Raw genomic sequence first — 23,738 nt, 5'->3', positions numbered from 1 at the left:
GGCACAGCGTGTGGACATTCCCTACTCAGGACTTGGACTGATGCGTGTGGTTTACACTGTCACAGAGTTTGAGTCATACTGTGCTGAAGACAAAACCCCCAGGAACCCCCCGCCCCTGCCCTTGTGATGCTCTCCCATCCTGTTTCTTCCATCCTGCGTTCTGCATTGACTTCAGCAGCTAAGCACACAACAGCGCTCAGCGCCGTAAAACTCCATCCTTTGAGCTTTGGCCTCGTCACCCATTCTGATGAAATCTTTTGGATTCTGTTCCTATCTTCTGACCTTTCATCTGGCTGTGTGTATCAGCTGCAAATTGGATTAGCCTGCTGTCAGTAACCTCCTCCAAATTTTCCCAGCTCATGATGTGGCCCAGAGTGGAGCTAATCATAAGAGCCCCCTGACATAAGCTCTGGTGGCCCCCTGGACTTTTCCAGTGATGAGGCTCTGGATAGGAGCTAGCAGCTGGATGCAACTCAGCCCCACCCTTACTTTAGCATCAGTTCACCCTCCCGTCATCATCTTGTCTAGAAGAATACAGAGTGTTCTGGTTGAAGGCTGGCCAGGGTCCATGTCCACTAGTAATGCAGCGTGCCCTTGAACTTTCTACCTTCTCAGAATAGGGAATAAGCGTGCATGTGTCTTATACTCTCAGCAAATCTTCACTGGAGATTGTTCTTTTCTAAATGTCCAGAAAATATTTAGTAATTCACTCTAGAAATTTGGATGAATTTTCATTGATTCATTCCCCCTGGAAACATGGGGGATGCCCAGCTCTTTGCTAGAGTCTAGGAGGACAGTCCTGAGCAAGGGGAGAGGGTGGCTCGTGTCTCTCTGGCCTTGGGTGTCTACCTGTGGACCATTCTCCTTGTCACTTCCCAAGATCTGTCTAGCCTCTGCCCTCCAAGAGCATCATCCTTGGCCATGCTGTTGTTGTTCAGTTACTCAGCCATATCTGACTCTTTGTGACTTCATGGACTATAGCCCACCAGGCTCCTCTGTTATCCCCTGGAGTTGACTCACATTCATGTCCACTGAGTCAGTGATGCTATCTAACCATCTCACCCCTTGCTGCCCCATTCTCCTTTTGCCTTCAGTCTTTCTCGGCATTGGCCGTGATAGCTAATTTTAGAAAGCCAGCAACCAAAAATGGTGAGAGGAGAAATGTAGGGTCCTGTGGGAATTTCTTGTAGGGGTGACTTACTGAGTCTTGGAGACCTGGAAGGACATGTTCAGAAAATGTGATATTTAAGCTGACACATAAAGACAAGGAGGAGATCTGAGTAAAAATAGCAGCAAATTGGTGGTGCTGGCGGAGGGAGGAGCTGCCATCAGCCCAGTCTGTATAATTTATAATGTGATTCATAACTTCTTTCAACGCTGGGAACTTTGCCCATCTGTGGTTCTGTAATTTCTGAAATGACCAGCAGTTTCCCTCAGTTTCTCGTGATGGGATGGACACTTGGTGGAACCAGTTTGCAGAGCCCGGATGGCCTTGTGCCACCTCCATGCCTGTGTTTCGGGATTCTGGGTCTTCTAGTTGTTTCCCAACATAGACAGACTGACTCCATGTAGTCAGGAAGTGTTAGCACAAGAAGGCTGTTACTTGTAGCCCAAGAGTGGACAATTATTTTTATTAAACTCTTCAGACTTCTCTAGGAATTAGGAATAGTTACCTTGTGAGGATTCATCTGGTGGCGAATAAAGTCTTTGTGGGACCAAACCAAGAAGTTATGTGCAAGTATGTGGCCAAAGGGATTGGGAACGTCCAGAGTTCCAGTGGCAGTGATTTGGGTGCTGTCTCCGTGAGTCAGAGCTGGAATTTGGTCGCCTGCCGTGGAAGGGAAACCTCCTAAGTTGTGTGTGGTCAGGACAGCCTGGGGAGGGGAGTGGGGATGGGCCATCTGAAGCACAGGAAATCGAAGCCCGGAGGGGTTTCTGTTTGGGGCTGTTCTTTGAAGGCCTGTCCTGGAGCTTGAGTGCTTCAGAGGTAGTGGCAGGGTCACCCTGTTGCAGAGATGAACACAACCCGTGTTGGGATCTTCAAACTAAGCCCTTGTTCTGAGGTCACACTCATTACTCTCCGAGGTCACTTGACTAATTGTAGGCAAGAACTGATGCGTTCGAACTGTGGTGCTGGAGAAGAAAGGAGATCAAACCAGTCCATCCTAAAGAAAATCAATTCTGAATATTCACTTGAAGGACTGATGCTGAAGCTGAAGCTCCACTGCTTTGGTCACCTGATGCGAAGAGCCGAATCATTGGAAAAGACCCAGATGCTGGGAAAGATTGAGGTGGGGAGGAGAAGGAGGGCAACAGGGGATGAGATGGTTGGATGGTATCACTGACTCAATGGACATGAGTTTGAGCAAGCTCCTGGATCTAGGGACAGACGGGGAAGCCTGGCGTGCTGCAGTCCATGGGGTCTCAGAGTCGGACATGACTTAGCAACTGAACAACAGCAAAGCAAGTTGAACAGATGCAAATTAGAGTCAAGATACCAGCCCTGTGTCTTCAAATCCACACAACAGGCCACTTTCTCACAATAAAATCTAACAGGCAACACTGGATTTTTTAAAATTAGCTTTGCTCCTATGTGCCCTCATCAAGTTGCTGGGAGCTCTTGGGTTCTCCGACATGAGTCCCGCTTCCCATTGTCCTTGATGAGGGTCAGATCTGGGGCCAGGGGGTTCACCTGGGGATTGTCTTCTTGGGGATTTTGGGAGTCTCTGCCTCCCGAAACCCAAACCTTCTGCCGGTTCCTCCTGGCCAAGCTACATACTCCACAGAGAAATCTAGGCTTTATCGTGAGAGGTCAGGTTTGACTACCATAAAAAATAGAGAACTTTAAGGAATTTGCTGGTGGTCCAAGTGTTAGGATTTCATGCTCTCACTGCCGAGATCACAAGTTCAATATCTGATTGGGGAGCTCAGGTCTTGCAAGCTATGTGGTGCAGCCAGAAAGAGTGTATAGAGTTATTTTTAAAATATGTGTATTTTTGTTGTTTAGTTGCTCAGTCACATCTGACTCTCTGCGACCCCATGGGACTGTAGCGTGCCAGGCTTTCCTGTCCTTCACCGTCTTCTGGAGCTTGCTCAAACTCATTCCGTTGAGTTTGTGATGCCATCCAACCATCTCATCCTTGGTTGTCCCCTTCTCCTGCCTTCAATCTTTCCCAGCATCAGGGTGTTTTCTAATGAGTCGGGTTCTTCGCATCAGGTGGCCTAAGTATTAGAGCTTCAGCACCAGTCCTTCCAGTGAATATTCAGGGTTGATTTCCTTTAGGATTGACTGACTGATGTCCCTGCAGTCCAAAGGACACTCAAGAGTCTTCTCTAACACCACAGTTCAAAAGCATCAATTCTTCGGCACTCAGCCTTCTTTTATTTGTTTTAAATACAAATATGCATATTATATATATATATATATATATATATATATACAATTTTATATTTGGAGCTGTGAGTTTTGGCTTTCAACAAAGTGCAATTGTTTATTATCATTTTTAGAACTAGAAATGCAAGATAATTCTTGTCTTAGCAATTTGGAAGGAATTTAAAAATGTTTCCTGTCTTATGATTAAGTTTGGAACAAAAAGGCCATTGATAACTGGATTCTTTGAAGACCTTTTACATGGAGTTTTACCAAGTCTTTCTGGTAAAAAGAGAATTTTTAATTAGTGGAGGAGAGTGCATGCTTTAAGTGGGACTCTCGCCAGCACCTTCGTCCCATGGATGCTGTTCACAGGCGCCCTCCTCGCCTCCCCCCATCATCCCTGAATTACTGTGGATTCTCGGCATTGGAGGATTTAACATTTCTAACTGAGAGCCAGAGTAAAAACCTATCCACAAGTTTGCATTCTTGCTGAGGCGAGCATTTGAGTCGTGCTAGCTGCGAGGCCCATGGAAATGCACGTCAGTAGGCTGTCCCTGACCTTGGCTGCCGCGCACTGCTGCGGACCCCTCAGCCTCGCGCTGACCCCTGGGGCCGTCTGCTCCTTCCTCTCTCCTTCAGGGATGGATTTTCCAGGTGAAACAATGTGGAGTAGCGGTGACTATAGGGGAACTTGGGGTGACCACTGGGAATGCCGGAAGTCACAGACATCCAGTGCTGTCGCCGAGTGAAAGCGTAATGCCAGCACTTTTCAGGGCGTAACAGTCAAAACAGTGTTTGGTGAGAGGGGTGGAAAGGAGAGTGTCGGACAGACCTGCGTCTATCAAGCCATGCAGAACTGGCTTGAAGAAGTGACAGAAATCGTATGCGTGCTCGAATGCGATTCTAGTGTAATTGTTGTCTAGTCGTCTAGACAACTAGTCTAGTTGTCTCCTGCGACAACCGTGCTTTTCTGGAGCAGATGTGGTTGCAGCCAGTCTGCCCAAGTGCAACTGTTTCCAGACTTTCCTCCCATGATCTTGCCATCTCCTTCTCCTGCAGGGCATCCTTGGGACCTGGTCTGGCTCCCTCTAGGGAGGTCGGCCACCCCAGCTCTACCCACTGTTTTCAGTCCGCACCAGCCTTTTGTCTCCGTGTTCCAGGGTGTCCATAATTCCCTTAAAGGGACCGAGAACCCCTGTTGACGTTCTACCTCTTTTCTTGCCTCCCAAGTGCTTTCTCTGTTAATGTCTTGCAAGATTTGAAACCTTGCTATGATTCTGGCCTCATCAGTTAAAACTCCCAGATCTTCATCACACTGGCTGTGAAATCACCATCACTGCTATGCCTCTACGTGTATAACGATTTTGTAAATGTCTCGATGCAGGAAGACCATGCTGCACTCCATAGTATTTGCTTTATTAGTCTTCACAGCTCTTAATTGATAAGCATGTAATTTGCATGCTGGTCTTTCATCTTTCAAAAGAGAGCCTGACCCTGGAACGTGTGATGACCATAATGCCTCTCTCATTTCCGGATAGCTGCGTCCCATAGTTTAAATTTTCTGCAGTGGTCTAAGCTGTAATTAGGGTAAGAATAGCAGCCCCTTCCTACCTCCCATCCTTCTTTCCTATCTTCCCTGTCTCAGGACATTATATAGATTCTGCTCCCTTCTTGCCCTGAATTAGTGCCCTTTCGAGCAGCACCGTCCCGTAGAACTTTCTGTGATTATGGAAACGTTCTCTCTGTTGTCCAGCACAGTAGCCACTAGGCATATGGGACTGTTGAGCACTTAAAATGTGGCTAGTGCTGCCAAGAAACTGAATTCTAACTGATTTTAATTACATTTAAAATAGATTTTTATAGCTAGTGCATATTAGTGCAGCCATATTAGTGCAGCCATGAGGTTTGGTTGAGAATATGAGTGTCTAACAAGAGAAGAAAAAGGCAACAGTGATTTATGACTTATGGCAGTAACCTTTACTTCTTTTTCTTGTATTGAGACATTGTCCCAAAGTACTAGAAAATCTCAGTTTAGCAAGGAGATAAATTAGACGCCCATTGTTGCGTGGGATTCTCCCTGCATGTCAATTCTCTATTGCTGTGTAACAGATTATCCCCAAATTTAGCATCTTAAAACAATAAGAATTATTAGCTCATAGTTTCTGTGCATCAAGAGATCAAAAATGGCTTAGCTGGGTGCCTCTGACTCATGCCTTGCTGGCATATAAGATCTGTCATGACGCTGCAGTCATGATGTCAGCCAGGAGGGCTGTCATCACAGGGCTTAACTGGGGCTGGGGGACCCCCTTCCAAGAAGGTTCATTCACGTGGCTATTGGCGGGAGCCCTCCATTCCTCCCTCCAGGGACCTCTCCTCTCATCAGGCTTCTTGAGGGTCCTCACTGCATGGCAGTGTCTGGTTTCCCCCGAATGAATGATATGGGAGAGGGAGTGAGCCACAGTGCTTTTCATGACACCATCTTCAAAGTTACACACTGTTACCTCCCCATGGTCTTATTAGAAAGACGTGGCCAAGTCCAACCCCTTGCCAGGGAAAGTAATGAAGCCCTCCCTCTTCAAGGAATTTCAAGAATTTATGGATGTATTTTAAAGCCACACAACATAATTTCTGAAAGTCAGTCACCTTGTGCATTCAAATTGATGCTGCTCTGGAGGGCCATCCTTTTCACTTCTTCCTATTTGTTGGATAGAAGAATGGCCGTAATCTAGTAGAAGTTAAGAAATTTAGATTGTGCAGGATCCCGTGTTTCTGCAGCTTTTTCCACAACTGCTATCCTTGGGACTTCTGCTTGTTTCACATGTTATGTGCCGGGCTGACATTGGTGATCAGCTACTGCGGATAGTCTCGTGGGTCGGGGCGTTTGCTGTTATCATGATCATGTGAGCTTGAGCTGGGCATGTCGTCTTGGTGTTGAGTTGCTCCCGTTTTCTGTACTGTCTTTGTTCCCATCACACATATCTTTCAGCGCTGTGTCAGCCCTGGGTTCTAAGTGTATTTCAGGTATGTGCGTGTCGAACCGCCACAGCTGACTGCTAGGCCCCGAGTAGCAGAGAAGATTGTCTTGCTCAGATTTGTGCTACTCCTCTCTGCTAGCAAAGTGCCTGAAGATGAGTCACTCGACACATCTTTTTAGTGCCGAGTGCGTCACTAGGTCAGAGTGGAGAACGCGCAGGGAGAGAGAGATCAAAGTTACCAGCACTGTGAGGTCAGGGAACCCCTCAAGAGAGTGAATAGGGAACAGGTTTAGGGGACAGGAATTGGGGTAGAAAAGGCAGAAAGGAGGTGAAGAGGACAGGATGTAGCAAGGTTGGAGATGATGAGAAGGTGAGGCGATGGGCCGGTGCAGGAGACTTTGAAAAGCATATGGAACCGGATCTTGTCTCCTAGGTGGGGCAGAGCCAGATGGAAACGCAGAGATTAGCAGCATCTCCTGGGTAGCAGGCACTATGTGGACACTTCCCACATGTCGTTTTATTTTTTAAGGCAACTAAATTTAGTTGATGTATATATAACTTAGATACTTGAGCAGTACAAAATTATCAATTATCTCTTTTAATCTAGAGTGTTCACTGCAAGTGTTAATAATAACTAGATAATGGCTAGAACAATAAATACACTGTAGAATATGGAAGGTAAAGACATAAATTAATGTAGGCACAGAATTATCAATTATCTCTTTTAATCTAGAGTGTTTACTGCAAGTGTTAATAGTAACTAGATAATAACTAGAACTACAAATATACTATAGAATATGGAAGGTAAAGACATAAATTAATTTAGGGGAGAACAATCAAGAGGTAAGTCCCTGGCGCCAGACTTCCTTGTCCATGTGGACAGCTGGTATGTGTGATATGTGGGGTCACAGTGGATCCCTGTGGAAGTAAGACCACTATTTCCCGACCCAGGGACCACCTTTTTGAGGTGGGAATCATTTGCCATTGTTAAGAATTGGGAATAAAATATAATAGGAAATAAAGTATAAAAGTTCACCTTCTCAGGGCAGATTCACAGGAGAAAAGGTCAATTCTAGTGTCTTGTGTTGAGTCAGACTTGAGATTTATTTTTACCAAAGGAACCACTTTGATAGATAATGTATTTAAGAGGTTTTGTGGGTGGGCATGGGAATCTGGTCATCATTTACACACAGTTTATATGAGCAGGCTACTGAGTTGTTCAAGGCAAATAGATGGGGAGACAGTGGAAACAGTGGATGACTTTATTTTGGGGGGCTCCAAAATCACTGCAGATGGTGACTGCAGCCATGAAATTAAAAGACGCTTACTCTTTGGAAGGAAAGTTATGACCAACCTAGATAGCATATTAAAAAGCAGAGACATTACTTTGCCAACAAAGGTCTGTCTAGTCAAAGCTATGGTTTTTCCAGTGGTCATGTATGGATGTGAGAGTTGGACTAGAAAGAAAGCTGAGCCCTGAAAAATTGATGCTTTTGAACTGTGGTGTTGGAGAAGACTCTTGAGAGTCCCTTGGACTGCAAGGAGATCCAACCAGTCCATCCTAAAGGAGATCAGTCCTGGGTGTTCATTGGAAGGACTGATGCTGAAGCTGAAACTCCAGTACTTTGGCCACCTGATGTGAAAAGCTGACTCATTAGAAAAGACCCTAATGCTGGGAAAGATTGAAGGCAGGAGGAGAAGGGGACGACAGAGGATGAGATGGTTGGATGGCATCGCTGATTCAATGGACATAAGTTTGGGTAAACTCCAGGAGTTGGTGATAAGACAGGGAGGCCTGGCATGCTGCGCTCCATGGGGTCGCAAAGAGTTGGACACGACTGAGTGGCTGAACTGAACTGAATTGTAAACAACTGACTGACAAAATGAGCCTTCAGAATGCCATCCGTTTTATGGTTTGAGCACCTTGTTTAATGTCTCAATGAAGAATTAGAAAATTAAGTGGGAAGGAGAAATACATGTCAAGTGCAGAGAATCATCCTTGTTACCAAATAACAATGCAGGACAGTTGATTAACAGCATGGGAGGAACCCTCAAAGTCATGGGAAAGCCTGGGTTATCTGGCCTCCCTTCTTCTCTGCCTCATACAATCCATCTCCAGATAATATCTTCATTGTCATAATCCACCTTGGTTAAATATTTGATTCTGGGAAGTCATAACCAGGGGCTAAAATGTCACGCATAGATTTTATGAAAGTAATATAATGCTTCAGAGAGTGTAGCTGCTCGGCGTGGGGCCCACTGCATCTGATAAATGAGTCATATACCTGGTCATGTGTTTCTTTGCAGAATGGCGATGGCTGCTTATCTGTGTGCAACCTTGTTATTGAGAGGAAGCAAAAAGAAGTTTTTCTGAATGTCTGAAACCCGTGTGTAAAAAACTATTTTTTTAGAATAGCACTCTCTTTCCTGCTCTCCTGCTCCTAAACTTCAGGGTGAAGTGAAATTTCCTGCAACCACAGCTTGTAAATAGGAAGCGCTCAATAAAGACCCTCTCCCCTTTTATCTCCCAGCTGTTGACTCCATATTACATGAGAACTCTGTTCATGTCCTCCAAATAGACACCTCTATGCCTTTGCAGGTTGGCTAAAATACAACATGTAGCTGTGTTTTCTTGGGACAAAAGATTTCTTCATTTCAGAAATATGGAAACCTGTATTCCTGAGCCTGTATTTTAAATTTAAATTTTCTGTTCTTCCCCCTTTTGTATTTTCTGCTGCTGCTGCTAAGTCATGTCACTCGTGTCCGACTCTGTGCGACACCATAGACGGCAGCCCAAGAGGCTCCTCTGTCCCTGGGATTCTCCAGGCAAGAACACTGGAGTGGGGTGCCATTTCCTTCTCCAATGCATGAAAGTGAAAAGTGAAAGTGAAGTCGCTCAGTCATGTCCGACTCTTAGCGACCCCATGGACTGTAGCCTACCAGGCTCCTCCATCCCTGGGATTCTCCAGGCAAGAGCACTGGAGTGGGTTGCCATTTCCTTCTCCAATGCATGAAAGTGAAAAGTGAAAGTGAAGTCACTTCAGTCGTGTCCAACTCTGTGCGACCCCATGGACTGTAGCCCACAGGCTCCTCCATCCCTGGGATTCTCCAGGCAAGAGCACTGGAGTGGGGTGCCATTTCCTTCTCCAGTTCATGAAAGTGAAAAGTGGAAGTGAAGTCGCTCAGTCATGTCCGACTCTTAGCGACCCCATGGACTGTAGCCTACCAGGCTCCTCCGCCCATGGGATTCTCCAGGCAAGAGCACTGGAGTGGCCATTGCCTCCTCCGTGTATTTTCTGAAGTTTCTACAAAAATGTAGTTTCCAAACAAAAATATTTAATGTTTCAAAAGGAAAAAAATGCAAACAAGCAAAAAGAAGTTATCCATTATCCAGAGATGATCATTCTTATCCTCACCCTTTCCAGGGCTTTGCATGTGCCTGTATATATAGTTGATATTTATTCTAAAATGAGATTGTATTGTGAGGGCAGGCTAACTGCTAAAGCAACCTCCAGCTTTCAGTGAGAATAAGCTATGCAAGTCTGTTTGCCCTTCACTGCCTGGGAAGGGTCAGCAGGTGAAGGTGGAAGGGGCAGAGTGAGGCAGGAGAGTCGCCCCCTTCTTGGCCTTCAGAACTTTCTCGGTTGGGCAGGGGAAGAGGGACGAGATTGGAGGTGGGTGAGTGGGAGGGTCTTACGGACCTTGTCTGGAAGATGCAGCCGGCATGTCTGCCCACGTCTCATTGGCCAGAACTTAGTCGCATGACTGCATCCAACTGCAAGGTGTGCTGGGAAATGTAGTCCACTTGCCAGTCTTAGTCGAAAGGGGCGACAGCGTGTTCAACAACGTGCTGGTCTCTAACTCAGTTGTATAAACCGTTTTGAAACTTTCTTAAAAAAAAAAAAAAACAGTTTATTTTAAACATAATTTTGTGGGCAAAATCTGGCCCCCTCTCCATCTCCACCGTGTGTGAAACCCCGCCCTCTCTTTCCAGATCTCCTTATAATTGGTCGCCCTGCCCCTGGTCTCCATCCCCTGAAGTGACTGTCCCCCAGCAACTGAAGTCAAATGTTGTCACTGTCCTGCTCGAAACTTTCCAGAGGTGGTTGCAGTTATGCGCCCCCCCACACACCCACACCGAGGCTGGCCCCGCGGCCTTCTGACCCCACCCGCCCCCCAGCCTCTCCCCGTGGCCTTGTCCTCTGAGGCGATGGGAGCTGCCGGCATCTCTGCCTGAACCCCCTCCAGCCCATCACCTGCTGTCTCCTTCAGCTTTCAGCTCGGGTGTCACCTCGCCAGCTCCCAGTCATAGATCTCCTCCCTCCCTCCCTCAGCGTGGTTGCTTTTTTTTTTAACCTTTCCTGTTCAGAAATCATCTGACTTGTTTGGTTGGATTTGCTTGTACCCCACCTCTCTGTTCGCTAGGCCGTGACTTCCTTTAGGTGGGGGGAGCTTCATTTTGCTCCCATCTGTATCCCGAGGTAGTGAGTCCGGCACACCCTGGCTGCTTAATACATACTTGTGGGATGAATGAAGATCTTCACAGAGTGCACACATTTTTAATGACAGTACTATAGCCCACTACATGGAATTGCCATGAATATTTAAATGTCTACTTTTGTGTCTTTTACATAAATGACTTGATGACTCTTATCTGGGTTTTTGGGATTTTAGTGCACGTATCTGTTTATTTTTTTAGGATCGATTCCTAGGTGAGAATTTGTTTACTGAACCGGTGTGTGTACAAAAGTTTAATGTGTTCAGATCCTCTGGATTTGTTTCCCCATGTGGTTGAGTACACTCTCAACACTAAAAGGTGGGCGGGGTGGGGTAGAGGTTTTGTCTGTCTTCATGGCTGTATCCCTAAATCTTAGAACAAGTATTCATGCTTACTGCATGAATGCATCAGTTTTCATAAAAAATTCTAAGTATCCCTTAATTTAAACTTATTTTTATTCATTTATTCATAGAAATGGTCTCTGACTTTTAAAATGTATGTTTTTGCAGAGCAGGTCTGTCCAATGTAAGAACATTCACCCAATGTTAAACTCAAGGGCACTGCCATTAGCAGGGCTCATCTTATTCCTTAGAACCCAGTTAGGGTTCCTTTGAGCCCCCTATGGAGTTGGTGGAAAGTCCAGGACTCTGTCCAGGATTTCCGAAACCCCACAGGCTGTGCAACAAGGGATTTCTAACCAGAGCCCTCGTCTTCTCTGTGCCCGTGACTGACTGTATCTTGGTTTCCGTCACCCTGTCCCTTCTTTGTTGCCTCCACATCAGCCACAGGCGCATAACTAGGTGAGCTGCTCTGAGTTGGTCTTTGGGAGGAGTTACTGCTTTGCAGACCCTTCCTCCCTCTCCCCTCTCCTCACAAGTCCTCTCACCCTCCTGCTGCTTCATCACATATCTGCTTCAGCCAGCATCCAGGACCGGCCTGGAGATGAAGCGCTTTCCTTTAACGGTATCCATCCTCTGGGGTTTCCAGCCAACATCCCCCCTCTGCACAGTGGTATTGGGGTTTTGCTTGCCAGCACTGACATTTTGAAACTGTAGTTTTTGAGAAGAGACTTCTGCCATGTGAAATTGCTCTCTCAGCCCTCACACACATGTACGTTAACTTCAAAGGGGGAAGTATTTATGGAACTTATGGTGTCTTGTTGCACTTGGGCATTCATCTCGGTGGTTTCATGTGTGCAGCTGTGTTCCTGCTACAGCTGGGAAATATTTCCCATCAATGATAGAAATAATTGATCTGCATGACCTAGTTTGAATTAAACTTGTGCTTAATTAACTTGGTTGCTCTAAATGTCGAGGGTTGTAGGACATCCACTTGCTTATTCAATCTTTGCAGTGTATTCTAAGGGTTGTAGGATCTCAGAGCAGGAATATTGCCTTTGGAATGTAGTCTAAGGAAGGCTCGTGCATTGCTTTGTTCCAGATCCCACCGATAGACTGGAGAGGAATCATTGACTTTGTGTATTGACTTTGTGAAAATGATGGATCAAAAGTCAGTTTTTTAATCTATTTTTTCCCCTCTCCCACAGGGAGAGTCCCGTATTCTCAGAGTGAAGGTTGTTTCTGGAATCGATCTCGCCAAGAAGGACATCTTCGGAGCCAGGTATGTCTGCTTTGTTGTTGTGTAGGTTTATGGAGTTTAAGCAAAAACTTTTTGAATTCAGGCATCCATGGGAATCACTCGGAGGGAGGGGGAGCGGCTTCTTAAAGCAGAGATTGCTGCCCCCCTCCACCAGTTTCTGACTGAGTAGGCAATGCAGATACGACTGGTTCAGGGCCCACATTCTTGCAGGGGTATAGACCTTGGTCTCAGCTGGGCTCGCTTGGCCTTCCCATGGGTTGATTTAATGAGGAAATTAGATGCAGATGTTTCTGTTTTTCTGCCGCAGAAAAATAAGTTTGAGAATATGTTTGTGTTCATTTTAATATATTCCTGTTGGCTTTTTTTTTTTTTTAATCAACTCTAGCTGAGAGAAACAAAGGATCATTTTGTTCCTGGGAGAAGTGGGTATTGTTTGACATGTGTAATTTTGGAATTAAGAGATTTGGTGATTCCTGTGTCATTTCCAGAAGCACTGGCAGCCTGATCATTTGGGGTGTCTCCGCTTTTTACTTCTGGGTGTTGCACCTGGTATTCCTGTATTTTTCAGTCAGCCCTACTGACTCTTGACAGTGTGTTGCCATGAGTTATAAGACCTGGGAGCAGAGTGAGGATTGGAGCTGCTGGAAGCTAGAATTTGTTCCCGATTTTGGAGAAGAAAGCCCTTTTGAACTTTTGGCCTAAAGGTTATAGCAGAAGTTGATCTAATTTATCTTCCCTGTTTAATGGACACAGGAAAGGTTAATTCTTAAATCCTGAAAGGCTACCAGTTGCCGGCCATGTACGCCAGTGGCGCTCGAACAGATCGTTGGCCCCCTCTCAGGGCACCCTCTTCATGCTGGATACCCCTTGGGGTTGAACCATGAGGGCCATGCTGGCTGCTGGAGTCACCTCGTCGAGACCCTGGCTCATTGTCTGCACCCCCGGGCCGGTGGCCCGTGGTGATGCTCGGGCCTCAGCCTGACCCTGGAGACCCCGCGTGACGAGGCTCGTTCTGTCCAGCTTGCCTCGTCCTCCCATACCCCACCGAAGCCCCTGACTGCCATTGGTCAGACCTCTTCTAAGTGCTTTCCTGTTACCAGGCCTGGTTTTTTTTCTTCCAATACTTACTTGTTTATTAGGCTGCTCTGGGTCTTAGTTGTGGAATGCGGGATCTTTTTTCAGCTGTAGTGTATGGGACCTTTAGTTGCAGTGTGAGAACTCTGTAAGTTGTGGCATGTGGGATCTAGTTCCCTGAACAGGAACCGAACCCGGAGCCCCCGCACTGGGAGCGTGGAGCTTAGCCACTGGATCCCCGGGGAAGAAGTCACACCTTGCCTGCTTTGAGTTTTATTTAGCAAAGTAATCAGTAGGTTACTAATGACTTGCACCTGGAGAAATGACCAACAAGAAATCCAGGCATATCTCACTTTATTGCACTTCCCAGAGTACTGGTTTTTTGTTTTTTACAAATGGAAGGTTTGTGGCAACTGTGTGTTGTCAGACGATGGTTGACATTATTTTTTTAGCAAGAACATATTTTTAAATTAAGGTATTTACACTTTTTAAGAAACGAATGCTTTTGCACATCCAGCAGACTATAAATAACTAATATATGAACTATATATAGCTATTGCACATCTAATAGACTAAAAACAACTATGTGATACGTACTGGGAAGCCAGAGTTTGTGTGGCTCAGTGTATGATGATATTTGCTTTATTGTGGGTGGGGCCCTGAAACTGACGCTGGAGTATCTCCTACAAATAGATAAAATGATGCATGTTCAATATCAGGGAAATATTAAAAAGAAATCTCTCATGCCTCAGTGTGCTGAAATGACAGACTGAGGGTTGGCTTTCTGAGTTGTCTCACCAGGAAATGACGCGCTCTGGGGCGCTGCCTTCAGCCTGAGCTCTAGGTGCTGGGCAGGGAGACGCATCTTGCCTGCAGCTTCTTTCTCATTTGACTGTGACGCCCCCTGAGCGGTATACCATGCGCCTGAACCGTTTCACTTTCCTCTTACTAAACGAGACATTTACTGGAGACAGAGGCTTCTTACTTTTTAGTATCTTTCTTCTACTACCCAACACGCACCAGCATCAAGAACAGAACTGGACTGGTTGGTTTTTCACATTCCGCATTTGCACGTTGACTGTGTTTTATGTAAAAAAAAAAAATGCCTATCGTTCTCGCTGCCTCTGCATCAAATGTTAGGGTTTGGAAGGAAGAAGCTGGATTTGGAAAATTTCAGTCACTTTTCCTGAAATTCATTTTCGTTTTGTTTTATCCAAAACTCTTCATAAAAAAAAAATTGAAATGGATTCAGATGATGTTTTTCAGCCTGTTCAGAAGATCTGAGGTTAAAATTGGAGCAGAATTGAGCTCAAATATTATAAGAGCCAAGCAGAGCTGAGCCTTGAATTGTTATCATTTCTATGAGAAGAGAAGGGATCATTTCTTGGGGACAGATTAGAGAGGAGTTACAGATAATGCCTCAAGATGTTCAGTGGAGAGAGAAATAGTGTCTCGGCTTCACGGACTGGGTTCCAGAAAATGAGTCAGAAGCTCTGAATCCGGTTCTGCCCTTTGCCGTCTTAGTTCAATGAATTCCGCACACGCCCACCTCCCTCCTTCCCTGTCCCCCTCTCTCAGGGGCCAGCTCTCTCCCAGGGGCCACCGTTCTCCAAAGACCTGTTTGCCAGTGAATGGATGGCCCTGGGTGGGTTCGGGGACCGAGCGGGGCCACCCCCCGCTGGCCTCTCCTAGGAGAAAGGCGCCGGCTCACACCCTGTCATTTGCCCGGTGACCTGAAGCTTCTTCCACGTAATCTGGAGCACCTCCTTTCAAGTCACCTCTGTCACGGTACATTAGCAGAAAGCAGGGAGCGAGGAGAGCGGTTTCCTGGGGTCGGAGAGAACCCCGGGGTGACTCTGGTCCACCGGGAGAGTCATGTGTCCTAAGCCGGGTGGGGGGCAGCCATGAGCGTGGCCGACGCTGTAGTGCCTTCTCTGCTGTCCCCCAGAGTGAGACCCTTTTCTCTGAACCACACCCCGGCAAGCCCCCTTTCCCCAGCCCCATCACTGCACCTCACAGCAGCGGTCCCCAACATTTTTGACATCAGGGACCAGTATTGTGGAAGTTTTTCCATGGATGGGGGGAGGGGATGAGGGGGATGGTTTGGGGGATGATTCAAGTGCATTGCATTTATTGTACACTTTATTATTATTATTATTACATCAGCCCACCTCAGATCATCAGGCATTAGATCCGGAAGGTTGGGGACCTCTTCTTACATGACCCCAGGTCTCCCTTCACAAAAGGAGGTCTGGGTAGGAGCTGGGAGCCCTGACGGGTGGAGGAGGAAGCACAGTTTTCATAAGTGGCATTGTCGGAAACTTGGACGTGATAGAAATGATACAGGATTGGACCTGATGGGATTTGGGTTTACGGTCTGGAGTCACAGGAGGCTGTCTGGGTCACTTGGCCTGAGGATGGGGGGTGGGGGGGTGGTCACAGTGGGTGGGGGGAGGGGCGGGTGCATTGGTCGGAGTAGGTGATGCTGTTGGGGGTGACCAGTGCCCTGCTAGGGGCGGGGGCTCCCAGCCCCTCGGAGGCTGCTTGAGGCTGCAGCCCTGAGGACCAGTGTCTGGACCTGCCTCTGGGCGCGGGTGGCCGACGCAGCTGCACCTGAAATCCTCCCAGTCCAGTGCCGAGGACACCGGGTCACTTTGCAGCTCCCGTCCAGCAAAGTCTCACTTTATTGAAAGAGCCTTTGTTGGAAGGTGATAGCTGAGCTCTTGCTCCCCTGGGACTTCTGAGTAGTTGATGTGTGTGGAAAACGGCCGTAGTAGAGAAAGATGTCTTCTTTTGGACTCAGCCTTCAGGGGAAGAAGGGCAGACCTATCATCTGTCACCTAAACAGGGACAGCCTTGTGTGGAACAAGTGCTGAATCAAATGGGACGTCAGGACCTGGGGTCCAGATGGAGACAGTGGTCACCCAAGGCAGAGACACCCTGTCTCTATGATCCGTACTATGATAAACATGCCGTGTGAGCTTTTTGAAAGGCTTTTTCTTTTTTTAAGCATGAGCAAAAGAAAATCAGACTCTTTCAAAAAGTAGGCCATGTGTAAAATGCCGGTGACACATCAAAAGGGCAGTAAACTCATGCTGAAAACACTGCCTCCAGAGGGTTCCCACTTCTGTTTGGAAATGGGCGGTCTCCGTGGGACCCAGCACGGTGTCTCAGGGTCAAGGAGACACTGGTCTCCAGGAGGCCCCGGACCCGTGCTGCTGGACGGATTGCTGCTGCTTGCTTCCTCGCGTGACCCACTGACCTCCACACCTCTCACCCCAGCCTGCTGCGGTGCGTTTGGAGCTGAGGCGCAGACCTAGACAGGTAACCCTTCCTGTGTGGCTTGATCGGCCTTCACCTGTGCGCTGAAAACCCAGTTTACTGCTAAGGTGGTGGTTGCCCGTCCCTGGGTAACGCCGTGTGCCGAGCCCTCACCGGTCAGCTTGCCGCCCACCCGGGCTGCCGCCCACCCCGCCCCCTGGCCCCCACCTCGCCGGCCAGCCACCCAGCTGGTCGTCACCTCCTCTGATCCCCCCGAGTCCCCTAGCAGGGCACATCCTTCCATAGGCCCTGCGGCCTGGAAGGACTGCTGTGTGCATCGCTCTGTCATTTTATAACTGACTCTTTCTCCCAGGCTCCATTTTAAACTTCTGACAGCGAGGGTTTGTTTTTACTTCTTGTTGACTCCCCCCGCCTTACACGGTACCAGCACATCGTGGCTTCTCAAGAAGGAGTGAACGATGACCTCCTCTCTCCCCTCCTTTTCCTGACCCTGCATTGAAAGCCCACAGTCCTCTAAATGCCCAAAATGTGCTTCCCCTTGGCCTGGGGTCTGCTCACGTCCCTCCTGGCCACTCTCCCGTCTCTCCAGCTCCAGTTCAGGTGGAAACACCTCTGCTGGGCTCCCCGGCCCCAGAGGAGGAAATGACTCCTGTCCCCGGGCCATCCTGGCTCTGCCAGTCCCCCCGCCCCGCCCCGGCCATCCCTCATCTCAGCACAGAGACTGTAGCTCTTATTCTTGTTAACAAGACCAGAGATCAGGCACAGGGCAGCTGGCTTGGCTGGACTTCAGTGGTAGAGTCTGATGATGGTAGCACTGGTGCAGGGTGGCCAGCCTGCAGGAAGGGTCCCTCTCTTCTCATTCTCAGAGGTGCCATCAGCTCATTTTGTTCATCTTCACAAAGGGTCTATATAGACCAGTGGAGGGAGCCCGCCTGGGACTCTGAAGAGTGAGGGGGAGGGAGCACAAAGGCTGGTGTCAGAAGACCATCTCGAGCCGGCAGGGTGGCAGGCGGAGGGTCTCCATTTGATGCTGATGTCTTGCAGAATCACCGCAGCCAAGCCCACAGAGGGAGCACACTTCCTCGTGGCAGTGGATCCAGAAAGCTCTATGTGGGGGGCATGAGGCTGGGCTGGGGCTGCGACGGAAGGTCACGACCCTGACCTTGACCCTCATTATTAGGGTCAGGATGGGGCAAAGGGCATGAGTCATGGGTTGGGGAGCATGTGGCCGTCTGTCCAGACAGGAGAAGTGGGACCAGTGAGCTGGGCTCTTCACCAGCAGTGAGAGGGGGGACAACTCTGACTTCTTGGCAAGCCTTTCAGGCATTCTCCCATCCAAGTACTAAGCAGGCCCCATCCTGCTTAGCTTCTGAGACCTGGCTGGACTGGGCGTGTTCAGGGTGGTACTGACTCAGGCACTTTGTGATGTGGCGTTTGGCCACAGTGATGTGTGCAGTCGGAGGTCCTTGTTTTCCTAAAATGGGGTACGAAGAAGGCGGGGAGCGAGTCGCGATAGCCTGTGTTTACTGACTGTGTCCTACGTGCCAGGCATGACCCGACTGACCTATTTACACAGAGCTAACTGGGTTCTCCCCAAAGCTCTTACACTGCAGGCCCTATTGTTCTTTCCAGTTTGCAGATAAGGAAAATTAGGCAAAAAAGATAAGCTGCAAAGTCTATGTGCTACCAGTATGTTTGAGAGCTCCGAGCTGCGCGTCTGGGCTCTAAATGTACGTTTTTCAGACTGTTTGGAGTGCTCCTGGAGTTGGCTGGCCCAGAGCATGCAGTGTGATATGAAGTCATCAGAATCTGCCTAAAGTTTACGAAGAGGGGATAACTGTCTCCATCTTTTGGGTGAGGAAATCAGGGTTCAGAGGCATTGTCATCAGCCCAAGATGAAACCACTCTAGTGAGTGGTTGGGACCAGTTGAGTCCAGATTTATCTGATTTCAGAGCTCTTTCCCATGGTAGGTTAATAGTCATCTTGAGAGACCAAGGTTCAGATTATTAGATTAGATAACTGTTAGATTTGATGACCAGGCAGTTTTTAAAAAGCATGTTTAAAGAACTAGCCAGTGTGTGTGATGGCAGCTAACCAAGTTTCTAGAATTGTGAGTGAATATCATCAAGTATCAGGGGGCTTCCCGGGTGGCGCAGTGGTAGAGAATCCGTCTGCTGGTACAGAAGACACAGGTTCAATCCCTGGGTCGGGAAGATCCCCGGGAGGAGGAAATGGCAACCGATTCCAGCATTCTTGCTTGGAGAATCCCATGGATGGAAGAGTCTGGCGGGTTACAGTCCATGGGGTCCCAAAGAGTCAGACGTGACTGAGCATGCAAGAGGGAGAAAGACCATCAAGTATTAGACTTCAGATAGATGTACTTTGCTAAGTAATATCTTTTAAGTTTGTTTTTAACTTAAAATATCTTTGGGGTTTCAAAGTGTATTCTTTTTCAGTTAAGCTTGTATCTTGAGACATTTAACCTTTAATCATAGGCTTAAGCAGTAACTGAATTAGAATCATTTAATGCAAGTTTTAGATCTACCCTCCCCCTTTTTCCTCCTTAATTATGACCAAAGTCTTTATTTGAGGTTAGGGTGGGTGAAATGCTTTTGGGATCACAAAGCTGCTCTTCAAAGTGAGCAGCTTTGGTGAAGACAAACCAGCTTTCAGTTCAGTCGCTCAGTCATGTCTGACTCTTTGTGACCCCATGGACGACAGCCCACCATGCCTCCCTGTCCATCACCAACTCCCAAAGCTTACTCAAACTCATGTCCATTGAGTCGGTGATGCCATCCAACCATCTCATCCTCTGTCGCCCTCTTCTCCTCCCACCTTCAATCTTTCCCAGCATCAGGGTCTTTTCCAACAAGTTAGGTCTTCGCATCAGGTAGCCAAAGTATTGGAGTTTCAGCTTTAGCATCAGTCCTTCCAATGAATATTCAGGACTGATCTCCTTTAGGATGGACTGGCTGGATCTCCTTGCAGTCCAAGGGACTCTCAAGAGTCTTCTTCAACACCACAGTTCAAAAGCATCAGTTCTTCAGTGCTCAGCTTTCTTTATAGTCCAACTCTCACATCCATACATGACTACTGGAAAAACTATAGCTTTGACTAGATGGACCTTTGTTGGCAAAGTAATGTCTCTGCTTTTTAATATGCAGTCTAGATTGGTCATATCTTTTCTTCCAAGGAGCAAGTGTCTTACTTTCATGACTGCAGTCACCATCTGCAGTGATTTTGGAGTCCAAAAATATAAAGTCTCTCACTGTTTCCATTGTTTCCCCATCTATTTGCCATGAAGTAATGGGACCAGATGCCGTGATCTTAGTGTTCTGAATATTGAGTTTTAAGCCAGCTTTTTCACTCTCCTCTTTCACTTTTGTCAAGAGCTTCTTTAGCTGTTCTTTGCTTTCTCCCATAAGGATGGTGTCATCTGGTATCTGAGGTTACTGAGAGAGTTTTATAAAAGTTTTTGTGTGGGAGGCTCCCAGACACACATTGTAGAGTTGCTTCTTTAGTACAGTTTCTTCCCCATTGTGTGTTGAGCTGGTAACCTCACATTATACCTGTCTGAGTTGCTGTCATTTTTTCTTTTGGCAGCTGGTGAAATTTAAAACACGTACGGACTTGGACATTGGAGGGATGTAGTCAGAGTCCTTCCATCTACTAGTAGCTGAGACTGATGGGGATTTAATGCCATGTAATGATAGCTCTGTGGCACCAGCTCACCCCCAACCCCACGGCCTAGGTTTAAGTTGTTAACACTTTGCTACATTGGCTGCGTCTGTTGGTTTTTTTCCTGAAGTATTCTAAAGTGAATTGCAGACATCGTGACGCTTAGCCCCTGAATACTTCAGCTTGCGTCTCTAGGGGAGGGGGAAAAAAAGGCAAGGACAAAAGTGAAGGACATTTTCATTTTAACCACCATGCAGTTTTCACAAAATTAACAGTAATTGCCTGATGGACTGTCTTACCTAGTCCATTATCTGAATTCCTCCAGATAAAAGGCCCTGAAATGCCTTTTACGATTGGGCTGGTTAACCTAGAATTCTGTTGAGAATCATGTATTGCAGTTAGCTATGACATCTCTTAAGACTCTGTTCTAGAACAGTCTTTTCTCCCCTTTTTGAATGACCTTGAGGGATCAGTAGTACATTGTCTCTCTGACCACATTTAATTGCTTCCCGTGGTATCAAAGACTGTGTTCCTCTTTCTCCTGGGTTTCCTGTACATTAGCAGTTGGATCTGAAAGCTTGATCAAATCCAGTTTAAACCTGTAGTTCAGGAAAGGGGGATGCTGTTTGATCAGGCAGGACCCAGCATCTGGTTGTCCCGTAACTGATGGAGCTAAAATCCATCCCCGGGTTAAAGTCTGTTCCCTCCACTGTCAAATTAAATCTGCCCCCAGGTGGCCAATGAGAAATGGGCGAGGGAACAGTTTGGCACTAGAGACATGTACATTTTAAATATACTTTGCTTTTTCTCCCAAAAGATCAGATTTTGTTTTTTCCTTTGCCGCTTTTGGAAAACAGCAAACGAAAGAACTCTTATCCTTTAACACGTGGAGAAACCTCCAGTCCGTAAGTGCCTTGAGGATCCCCTTGCTAAACTGCCAGTGCTTCTAGGATGCAATGAGGCCAGGGTTTGTATAGAGTCAGGCTTTGTATAATAGGGGTTCTATACTGAACCCAGAAGCGCTTCTGTTTGGTCTGCGGTACATTAAAGTGGAAAGTGTTAGTCTCTCAGTTGTGTGTGGCTCTTTGTGACCCCATGGACTACAGCCTGCCAAGCTCCTCTGTCCATGGAGTTCTCCAGGCAAGAACACTGACGTGGGTTGCCACGCCCTCCAGAGGATCTTCCCGACCCAGGTATCAGACCCAAGTCTCCTGCACGCAGGCAGGTTCTTTACTGTCTGAGCCGCCATGAGCCATGGTGCACTAAAAAAAATAAAAATTGTGAGCCAGTGGGTTTGGGAAATTTCATATTAAAAAAACAGTTTTCTGGAAAAAAAATCTCAGCAACCTAAACACTGTGGCCCATGTTCCTATGAGGTGGAGTGGCTGGAGCTGGTGGAGACTCTCTGGGTGGGGCCTCAGGGCCACCACGGACCCCACAGCTCCTGCCGTCTTTTGAGCAGCTGGCCCTCTCCGCTGACGGGGCTCTCAGGCCTCTGGAGGGGTGACCGGCGTTTGGTGCCGGCCTCTGCCCTGCGTGGTCGGCAGCGCGTAGAGCTGACCCGCACGCAGCACAGTGCCCGCCTGGGCGGAAGCGGGGCCCCTCTGCTCCGCCGAGGCTGTTTGTGACCTGCCGGCTCCATGCAAACCTGCCCCTCTCTCTCTGCAGGCCTGTTGGAACGGCCTCAGCTATCTAGGGCATTGCTGAGCATCACAGCATCAACACTAATGGCCTGTGGGCCAAAAGTATTTGTCTTAAAATCTGAGCCCTCACAATTAGTCCTGTGCGAGTCCAGAGCACCCTGCTCACAGGCTGTTCATTTTAATCATACTCCCCTGACCCCCAAGCCCCGAAAGGATATTGTTAAACCCTTTCCTCCCAAATAACGACATTCCCACAGCAGCCACACAACTTATTATTTTATTCTATTCTATTCTATATTATGTTCTCTTTAAGTTTTATATCCCTAAGTAGTGAGTGGGAGGCTCCGGAGGGAGGGGGATATATGTACGCTTACGGCTGATTCACCTTGTCACGCCACGGAAACTAAACACTGTGAAGCAGGTGTTCTCCAATTAAAAATAAATTTAAGAAGATAAATAATTGCCATCCATCTAAAGAATTTGATTAGATTTTCAAATCAAGAGCTGCATCAGGATGACCTGAGGTGAAATGAGACAACTTATTATAAATCCGTGCTGATCTCACCCAGTCTTTGTATGTAGGAATAGACGTGGCATCCTTCTAAAACATGCCAGCCTTCCTGTGCATAGCATTCAGGCCACTGGGTTTTCCAGACAGGAATGTGAGAAGTGGCAGGTGGGTCAGTGCACAGGACAGCACGTCTCTGTCCTGGGTTAGGCCCCGGGGCTTGCTGTCCTAGAGCCAGTGCTGTGAGAACGGATGTTTAGAACGGTCTGGATTCCCTGAAGAGGCTGTGCCGGAATGGGCACTGATTCAGAACTCCGGGACTATTGGGTCGGTTTAAATGTGTACTCCTACAAGCTGGCCTTTGCGCCTTTCCGGGTTTGGTGAAGGAAGCAGGTGAAGCAGACAGGCCCCCTTTCTGTACCACCCCCACTGTTACGTTCGTGAGAATCCCGTGTTCACAGCCCCTCCTCTGCCTCGACTCCAGACACACGGATGTGCTGGCATCTGTCATCTAAGGAACTTGGGCTCGGCCACCTGGCTTAACAGAGACGGAAGGGAATATCACAGGATAGCTCGCCTTCACCTCCATCAGCAATGAATGATGCTCTCTGGTCCCTGAGTCTCCAGGGCAGAGAATCTGATGTGTTTTAGGAAGATGAGGGAGGGCTTCCCAGGTGTCTCAGTGGTAAAGAATCCAATTGCCAATGCGGGAGAAGTAAGTTCAATCCCTGATCCAGGAAGATCCCCCAGAGGAGGCAATGGGAACCCACTCTGGTAGTCTTGCCTGGGAAATCCCTTGGACAGAGGAGCCTGGTGGGCTACAGTCCATGGGGTCTCAAAAGCACTGGACACGATTTAGGGACAGAAATATGAAGGCACCCCACACAGAGTAGATACTTACTAAATTTTGTTCATCTGATCAGAGTGGAGCCTGAGAAAATGAAAAAATTTAAAAGCAGCTGAAGAGCCGTGGACTGTATTTTATTTTAATCCCCTAGTGTGATTATTTACAAAGGGCACCAGTGAGAGCAGAGATCCATGGATGCCTCTGGGGAGTGGCGGTGAAGTTTGGATCCTCTGTCCGATGTCTCTTGTCCCGGGGACCCG

At 47.6% G+C, this 23,738-nt stretch overlaps 1 protein-coding gene across 3 annotated transcripts in view; it reads left to right on the top strand.

Moving 5' to 3' along the window:
• Positions 1-23,738, top strand: part of NEDD4L (NEDD4 like E3 ubiquitin protein ligase) — a 363,454-nt gene that overhangs the window by 101,554 nt on the left and 238,162 nt on the right. For all 3 annotated transcript variants that reach the window (XM_020912709.2, XM_020912682.2, XM_020912661.2), the window contains exon 2: positions 12,393-12,466. In XM_020912709.2, coding sequence (XP_020768368.1) covers positions 12,393-12,466 — 74 coding nt within the window. The remainder of the gene's footprint in view (positions 1-12,392; positions 12,467-23,738) is intronic.

Source organism: Odocoileus virginianus, chromosome 22 (assembly GCF_023699985.2).
Source record: "Odocoileus virginianus isolate 20LAN1187 ecotype Illinois chromosome 22, Ovbor_1.2, whole genome shotgun sequence".
In the NCBI taxonomy this organism is placed as follows: domain Eukaryota; kingdom Metazoa; phylum Chordata; class Mammalia; order Artiodactyla; family Cervidae; genus Odocoileus; species Odocoileus virginianus.
The sequence above is the reverse complement of the archived record's forward strand: the minus strand, read 5'-3'. Positions and strand labels throughout refer to the sequence as shown.